General features: G+C 42.8%; 1 protein-coding gene across 1 annotated transcript; it reads right to left on the reverse strand.

The window, feature by feature from the left end:
• Positions 1-736: 736 nt before the first annotated feature.
• LOC135541803 (probable nuclear hormone receptor HR38) lies at positions 737-8,468 on the reverse strand. Its single transcript, XM_064968198.1, has 7 exons — positions 8,334-8,468; positions 4,908-5,740; positions 4,567-4,696; positions 4,131-4,294; positions 3,655-3,857; positions 3,285-3,463; positions 737-3,004 (listed from the first exon to the last, which is right to left on the reverse strand). Exons 2-7 carry the CDS (start codon positions 5,736-5,738, stop codon positions 2,742-2,744), a joined length of 1,770 nt encoding a protein of 589 aa, XP_064824270.1. The 5' UTR covers positions 5,739-5,740; positions 8,334-8,468; the 3' UTR covers positions 737-2,741.
• Positions 8,469-9,190: the final 722 nt, after the last annotated feature.

Below are 9,190 nucleotides of genomic sequence, written 5' to 3' on the forward strand. Positions count from 1 at the left end.
CATACTCTATTTAATAGAGTATGTGGTTTATACAGCCCAATAACAAAGCAACTCAAAGGGGAACAACCAAAATTCATATTGTAAGGTGTTGCTATTTGTGAGTTGATTGGTTGGTACAGTGTTGCTATTTGTGAGTTGATTGGTTGGTACAGTGTTGCTATTTGTGAGTTGATTGGTTGGTATAAGCTATTTTGAGCATTCACATAATATGATTAGACAACACTATGGAAAAGACACAGACTCCCACACAGTTATTACGTCATATGCCCCTGCGTGGCACAGAGCATGAAAGTTCCCCTTCCATCAATCTTATCTAGAAACTATGCAAGTGGTTTAACCGAAAGGAACGAACTGCTTCCTGTTATGATGTCATGAAAATCAAACCAATGGTGTATAACTTCGGTTGCAGAAGAACCTGTAGACTAGAGGAAATAGTTTTGACATCATCTTATGTGGTTTAACCATTGATTTCTTTGGAGATACCAGAGAACTCAGAATCGGGTGATCGTTTTTTACTACACACATCATCATAAAGGTATGTGTTGTAAAAATTGTCTGTGAAAAAGTATCATAACATTTAAGAAAAATGGAAACAAATGTATTTTGAAATGTTCTTTTAATATTAAATACTTTTTCTTCCTCTGAATATATATATATGTATGTACCACATTACAAAAACTCACAAATATAAAGTATTTATGTTATAAGTATACACACATCACAAACAAACATAGAACATTTTTGTATAAATCTGTATACTGTGTTAGAACGCTGAAGTGCTCTTAGCTGCTCGTCCTTTTGTCACATTTCACTGTGTAATGACTTAAGAAATCACTTGAAGTTCATTTCAAGAACAAAATAAAAATAACTACATTTTATAAAACTGCACACACTCCTCCTGAAGGAGTGTGTGTAAGGCAACCCTTACATTAGCAGATGTTTATAGAATCACACAGTTAAGGATAAGGATAGTAAGCTGTAGAGCATTAAGGGATACGTTTGAGTGGATCCATGTTACAGCTATAGTGTGAAACTTAATACTCTCCCACATTCAAAAAATGAAATGTATTCTATGATTTTTATCCCTAGACTAGACTATTCTTAGGCTATTCCAAACCATGAGATTCCTAACCTCCATTTTCAAGTAACTCTTGGTATGCACATTTTCATTTCAGCCAATCAAACTTCACCAAGTCTGTTCTAATGTTTTGTCATCTGGTTGTTGCCGACATCAAATTAATAGATTTACAGAGTTTCTATCAGTGAGATGGTTGAAATGAAAACCTGAATACACAGGTCTTCAACTTTTTTAAAGGCACTTTTTAAACATTGTAATTCTGCTGGCATGTTTCTCTTTTTAAGGACTCATTCCTATAAAGTTCTAAGGGGAAAAAAATAGTTTCAGTGATATGATTCTCTTGCCATTACAAACCCGCAATACTTGTTGCTTTGTGGCATGAGTAAAACTTATGACACCTTTTAAAAGGTCCAATGCAGCCATTTTTATCTCAATATCAAATCATTTCTGGGTTACAATTAAGTAAGTACCCTACTGTGATTTTTTTCAATTACAATGGTAAAAAAATAAACAAAAATAGCTTCTTAGCAAAAAGCAATTTCTCTAGCAAGAATTTTGGTAGGGAGGGGAAAACTGAAAACTAGCTGTTATTGGCAGAAAGGTTTAGAACTCTCTTTCTTATTGGTCTATTAACTAATTTACCACCTGGTAATGTCACCAGGCAGGCCAAAACTCCATCCCACCAAAACAAGCTGAAATTTCAGGCAGCTCTTACACTAAAAGGGCATTATCATAATTTTAACAATTTCACAGTATTATTCCATCCTCATAGTGTGAAAATATAAATATAAACACAGGAAAATCACATTTTTGACTGCACTGGGCCTGTAAAGTACATTAAGGCTTTATGGTTGATGAGCTGTAAATGTCACAACAATAGCCAGCTGTCACGGCAGACAGATAGACAGCTACCCTTTGGTCCGACCTTCTATAGGTGTAAATGTGTGGTATCAGGACTACAAATGGCTATTATTATTATGGTTTCACTGAAAATACTCACTTTGAAATGTAGGATGCAACAGTTGTCTTTGAGAAAGGCTAGTGGACTGGAGACTCCAGCGTTTGACACTGTTGGCCTCCCTATGTGTCAACTTTGAACAGCTACTAAATTAAGTTGTGTTGGGATTTGGAAACTCAATAGGATTTTTGAGAACTTAGGTTTAAGTGGGTGTTCAGGTGTGAACATGTCTGCTTTTCCCCCTCAGAGCTGTACATACACACCAACTGTCTCAATATTTTGTAGCGTGCAAAAACACAAACGTACACATTTTGCATAGCAATAAAGCCACTCTACAAAGTCACACTTACAAAAGAGACCAAAAACTAGAAATGTTATCTCATGTCTTCCTCTCTCTTGTTGAATGCATTGTCCAGGATAATTCCACAGATTGGAAAATAAACATCCAATTCTGTCACCCACAGGTTTTTGTTATTAAACTAAATGTGAGAAAAATACAGTCTAAGTCCTCACTTTTAGACACTGGACCAGAGGCAGAATCAGACACTTTTCACAAAGTCAGTGCACTGGAAAGGGGAGATGCCACTTTAGTGGGGGGGGGGGTGTACACAGACAACGCCCCCCATTCACCTCCTCAGTTTATCATATGTTTGTCCCCTCAGCATCATCACTTAATCATTCCTCCTCATCTTTTTGTCTGTCTTTTCAGAAAGGTAAGGTATCCATGAAGATTTTGTCTACGATGGGTGGTGGGGGGACCAAGTCCTCCAGCTTCAGGTAGAAGATGCGCTGCAGGCCTTGGGTGCAGAGGGTGCGCAGCTCGGGGAGCTTCCCTAGCAGACGGGACAGGAAGTTGGGCTGGGGCCGCCCCGCGTCGGAGCCACTGCCGGCCACGTGGTCCCTCAGACAGGTTATAAGGCGGTTCTGGAACTCCTCTACCCGTTTGGGCTCTTTAAGGCCATGGCGATCTGAGGAGAAACAACAAGGAGAACCCTCTTGATCAGACACATTAATAAATGGGCTTGTGACAGGCTATATACCACAAGCATATAGTATGAGTGTTTCAGTTGAGTACCAGAACTTACCAGACTTATTGCTTTCAACTCCTAGTGGAGCAGAGAAGGGGTTCACTAAAACTAACTGTATAGAGAAAGTCTGTCTGTCTGCCTGTCTGTCTGCCTGCCTGCCTGCCTGCCTGTCTGCCTGCCTGTCTGCCTGCCTGTCTGCCTGTATGTGAATGTGTTTCACCTGTGATGATGACGAGTGCTGCGAGGCAGGCGAATGAGGACACGTCCAGGTTCATGCGGTGGAGGCTCTGGGAGAAGTCCATGATGGAGTCGATCCAGTCGCCAAAGCCCCTCACACACTGCATACGGTGAAGTACCACACCATTGCAGAAGATCAGCTTGTTCTTCTCAGGACTCGACCTAGAGACAGAACAGCCTTAACATATATTGCAGAAACAGTGGGTGCACATTTGTTTTTAAGGAATTATACAGTAAATTTGTGCGTCCCAAATGGCAGTCTATTCCCTATTAACTGCATCATTTTTGACCAGGGCCCATAAGGAATAGGGTGCCATTTGGGATGCAGGCAATGTTTACAGTGGTAATTATACCTGTATGCTAGCCGGAGGATGAAGAGTTCCACGAAAGCAGATTCCAGGAGCAGCTCCTGGTCTTCTGGGCAGAAGGCGGTGAATCCTGGGATGGTCTCGGCCCATTTCCGCAGCACATCCATGGTGCCAGTCAGCAGGTCGTAGAACTGCTGGATGTCGTTGGCATCCTCTTTCTCTGATAGGCTGACCACTGTCTCATGGTACTGAGGAGTGGAAAGAGGAAAGAAAGGGATGACTCACTGCCTCTGATGTCCATCTCGTCATAACATATAGTGTGAAATGTGATCGAGATCACTTCAATCAAAAGAAGATGAATTACATACAACGATATTAAAGCAAGAAGCTTAACTTTAGCAACAGCAATGGGCTAAATTCTGAGAGAGATTCAACAGCAAAGACGAGCTACTGCAGGCACTTAACAGACAACCAATAATATGCTGTTCCATGAGTCACATGACAAGGTCTGGAGGTCTTACCTTGGAGTAGTCCAGTTTTCCGATGGCGGGGTTGGAGTCTATGTGAGCCCTGACAAGAGAGGTGATGATGTTGATGGGTGGGGTGGTGGACGCTGACTCTGGTACAGTCTTGGGTTTAGAGGGCAGACGACCCCTGCGACCTTTCAGGCTGTCTGTGCGGACGACTGTAAGTGAGAGAGAGAAATAATAACAAATACTCTCACTGACTGTACGTGTCTGAGATTCTTATATGACTGTCACCGCAAGCCTCCGTTTCGCTAAACAATTGCTATATCCATTTCAGTTTCTCTTTTTCTATGAGTGGGCACTGAAAAGCTTCAGTTTAGCATTGCTGTCATTCTTAGCTTGGGTTTCACATGACTGTCAGTTCGAGCTTGGGTTTCACATCAAATATAATAGTCACTGAAGGCTTTAAGGGGGTGTAACATGGCATTACCTTCTTTCACCATTCCCACCACGAGGCACTTCTGGAAACGGCAGAATTGGCACCGGTTCCTCCGCCGCTTGTCTACTGGACAGTCTTTGTTGGCTAGGCACACATATTTAGCATTCTTCTGTACAGTTCGCTGCAAGAAGTGAAAATAAAAACAAAGAACAGTGTGATTATTTTCCTGCACATTTATCAATGTTCCCCTTTCTCTATTATAATCACACTTCTACTGGAACTGGAGCCAAGTTAATGTATGAATAGGTTATTATGTGCAACTGAATTATAAAAAATTCTGAGGCAGCCAGCCTGCGAAATAATAATAATATAAGTACTGTGAAGCTTCATACCTTAAAGAAGCCCTTGCAGCCCTCACAGGTGCGGACCCCGTAGTGCTGACAAGAGGCGTTGTCCCCACACACCGCACAGCGACCCTCGTTGGCCCCAGGGCTGCAGATCTTAGGGGACAACATAGGCCCCTCCATGAGCCCGGGGCTGTCCAGGGACACCTGGTCCAGGGATAAGGGGGTGTAATGGAGAGGGGAGGCATGCTGCTGTGAGGGCTGGAAGAAAGGGTCCTCCTCACCTTGCTGGGGGCCCTGATGCTGCCCCAGGGGGGAATGCTGCTCCACCGGGGGGGTGAAGGTGAAGAAAGAGGGTTGCTGAGCTAAGCCTGACTTATCAGCCACCCAGCATCCAGGGCCTGGGGAGTAGGGGCTGAAGGGGGAGTCCCAGGCCGAGCCAGGCTGGCTCTGGAAGCCCGGGGTGGGTGGGGAGGCGGTGGCCGACGCAGAGCTGCCATAGTAATCGGAGCCGCAGGAGGACAGCGTCTCGTCGAGGTAGCTGAGGGCAAACGAGCCTGGGTAGCAGCCGTACACCTGGAGGTCGTCCAGTTTGAAGGCTGAGTGCTGAGCCTGAGGGCTAGAGCTGCCGCCGGCCGCGGGGCAGGAGGGGGCATTGGAGGCAGAGGTGGTGATCTGACACGAGTAGGCGTCAAACTCGCCCATGTAGCCGCTGCCCACCAGGGTGTTGATGCTGGGGAGGGAGGAGGCGGTGAGCTGGTCCCGCTGGGCACTGATGTCCATGGCTGGCTTAGCACTGAGGTCAGGGTTCAGGAACTCAGAGATAAAGTAGTTGTTGTCGTAGGGCACAGTTCCATACTGAGTTTGAACACAGGGCATTGCTAAAAAAATACATAAAACAATATTTAAGAAAAATATTCTGAAGCCAAATAGTTGCATTCTGTCGTCGCTGTTCTTAATTGTTGTTCTCTATCAAAACGTGAGGCCAACATAACTGCTGAAATTATGAAATAATTGAAATGGTGCCATTTATGTTGAGTAATGTAGCATGAGTAGACCCTATAGGCCCACCTGCCGTACGCTCCAAGTTCACCATCACTCCAGCCAAACCAGGTGCAATAACCTGTAAACAACTCTACAACCATCATCTGCAAGCCTCCTACTAATCACTTAAGTCAACAACATTAAAGAAACTTAACCCGTCTTAGGGATCCCTTTTTAACACCTCTCCAATAGCGCATCCTGACATCATCCCATACAGAAACACTTCCCCCCTCTCCTCACGCTGCCACAGCTTTAGGCCTCTTGGTACCCCTTTGGTGATTCTGAGAAAGCCTGGAAAGCCGGCTGACTAGCTGATGGGGAGATATCCTCCAGCAAGACTATTGGTTACTGGCTTTGAATGCTTTGAAACCCACCCCTTCGGTTATGAACAGGGCAACCCTCCCACCCAAGGTCTGGGGATCGGGTTCCACGGTGGGCTAAATGCCAGCTGAAGAGGGGAAGGTGACAGGCCTGGCGGAGCGGAGGGCTGTGGCGAGATGCTATGGTGTCTTTAGCAGCTGGACATGTCTATGTGATTCATGTCTACCTCTCAGAACTGTCCATATCAGAACAATATCGGATCTGGAGGATTTTTCTCCAGGAGGTGTTCTTTCACTAATCTGTAGCTGTAATCATCTGATCTAATATCTTAATTATTGTCTTAGTTCAATTTCAGTTAAAATCGCAATGAAGGCTGTTGGTCAGTCAAAGCTTTGAATATCTCAAGATATTCTGGCATGACTAAAAGCAATATAAAATAAACAATTATGCTAAATACTTGAATTTATGTGGAATCACTGCTTTTTCCTGTTTATACACTACATGACCCAAAGTATGTGGACACCTGCTTGTCGAACATCTCATTACAAAATAATATGGAGTTGGTCCCTCCTTTGCTGCTATAACAGCCTCCACTCTTCTGGAAAGGCTTTCCACTAGATGTTGGAACATTGCTGTGGGACCTTGCATCCATTCAGCCACAAGAGCATTAGTGAGATCAGGCTCTGACGTTGTGCGATTAGGCCTGGCTCGCAGCCTGCATTCCAATTCATCCCAAAGGTGTTAGATGGTGTTGAGGTCAGGGCTCTGTTAGCAATGGTGTGGCTGAAATAGCCAAATTCACTAATTTGAAGGGGTGCCCATATACTTTTGCATATATAGTGTATCATCACCAACAACATGGGGTGGCAGGGTAGCCTAGTGGTTAGAGTGTTGGACTAGTAACCGGAAGGTTTCAAGTTCAAACCCCCGAGCTGACAAGGTACAAATCTGTCGTTCTGCCCCTGAACAGGCAGTTAACCCACTGTTCCTAGGCCGTCATTGAAAATAAGAATTTGTTCTTAACTGACTTGCCTAGTTAAATAAAGGTTAAAAAAAAAAAAAAAAACATGTCTGGGCGTAAGCTATTCTGCCCCTAAACAGTGACTTGTGTTTTTACCTCTTAGCATGTGCTTTGGTGAGAGAAACTATACACTTGATGCACACAAACTAAAGTAAAAAATATCCTTGACCTATAAAAAAGGGTGCTTACATCAAAAGGTCACAAGTTAACCTCTGAACCCCATGTGTAACATGCACGCAGAGGATATGTGTGCATCTGATAAGATGAGGACAAGAGAGACAACAGTGAGACATACGATACCGCCACTGCCTCCTCTTGAACACCCAGTAAAACTACTGGCCACATCGCCACCTGTCTGATCTTTCTCATTAGTAGCTTAAGTTGATAACAATGTGATGCATCAGCCTATTTATTTCATATAATAAAATAATACACATGGATTAAGTTAATAACTGACCATGAAGAGCAAATATTACAAAACTATAAATAGCCTACCACTCATATTCTCAACTATTTCAGACCATCAATACACCCCTATTGGCCCCATATAAAAGGCCCTATAAAATAGCCCTGTCAAACAGCATAGTCTAGAGATAGGCTTTGAAACGTGCGAGGCAAAAATCAGTCAGTGATAGAGAACTGGGGGAGTGTGCGGCTGGTTGCAACACAACACAGACCAACACATCGTCAATTCACAAGCGTGATAGCGATCAATGTTGAATGCAGTCAAGTCTACAATGATATCCAAGACATCTATCATTTGGTCTGACATGTTATTAAGCTTTTATTTGATTAACAGTTTTAAGCAGCTGTAGCCTATTCGAATGGTATAGCATCTAAACATTGCCTTTTCTGTATATGTCATTCGAAAATAGAATGAAACTAGGCTACTTTATCACATGATCAAGAAAACAAATTTACAGTCATTGCAAGTAGGCTAAAATGCCACAAATCATTCAATACGTAAGCTCTTTAGGAGGGTAAAGTTTTCGAAGATTAAAAAAAGCATCCTTGCCAATCGGATCCATAACAAAACAGTGAAGACCACTAGCATGCATGCAAAATAATAATAAATACCTTTTACTAACCTGATCTATAAATCCTCTAAATTCCTTAGACAGATTTTCATTTATTCCGAGTGATGGAGAAGCATCAAGTGTATTAAACCTCTGTCTACAGTTCAGAAAGGGAATGAAATCTTCAGACTTCGGGTAGAGTGTAATATATACAGTCACTTTTATTTTGCCGTTACGTCGGGTGGCCCCGGCTTGAGGCGTGTCTTTCCGCAAAAATAGCAAAGGGGCGGTGATTTTTCCGGGTCAGGAGCCAATGGCATCGTTCTCACACAGACGTTCTCATACTCTGACGCACGCTCGGGATTCCATTGACGCAAGCGACGGCGGAACGTTTGATCTAAATTTAGACCTGGTTACACGCGTAGAGCTATAACTGCCTGGAATAGGCCAAAAATAAACGTCAGATGATTACATTGTATTGCTTAAAGCAAAGTTAATAACTGCCAAATGAGTGACAGAGATAACGTAATTAATGGTTTGTCATAGGGAAGTCCTTGTAAAGAGTATATGCTGGGTCGTTTTGTTTAAGTCTATTTAAATAGCATAGGCCTAACTATAGGCTATTCAAATGGTACACAATGTAGCCTATATAAAGGCTAATATGTCTAGTCTAACATACCATTTGTAAACAGTGACACTTGCAAACAGGGACGTAAATTGAGGGAGCTTATATACACAATTGCTCAGTTAGGTTTAATTCACTGGCTTTAAGTCTAGCTGTAGACCTATCTTCTAAGTAAAATTTGAACAATTGAGTAATTATAATACTTGTTAAACTGTACTTACAGGAATAATTACACAGTAAAAATGGGCACTGTATGTAAAGTGTAAACCTTATTAATGACATAACACATTAATAACATATTGCA

Source organism: Oncorhynchus masou, chromosome 6 (assembly GCF_036934945.1).
Source record: "Oncorhynchus masou masou isolate Uvic2021 chromosome 6, UVic_Omas_1.1, whole genome shotgun sequence".
In the NCBI taxonomy this organism is placed as follows: Eukaryota; Metazoa; Chordata; class Actinopteri; order Salmoniformes; family Salmonidae; genus Oncorhynchus; species Oncorhynchus masou.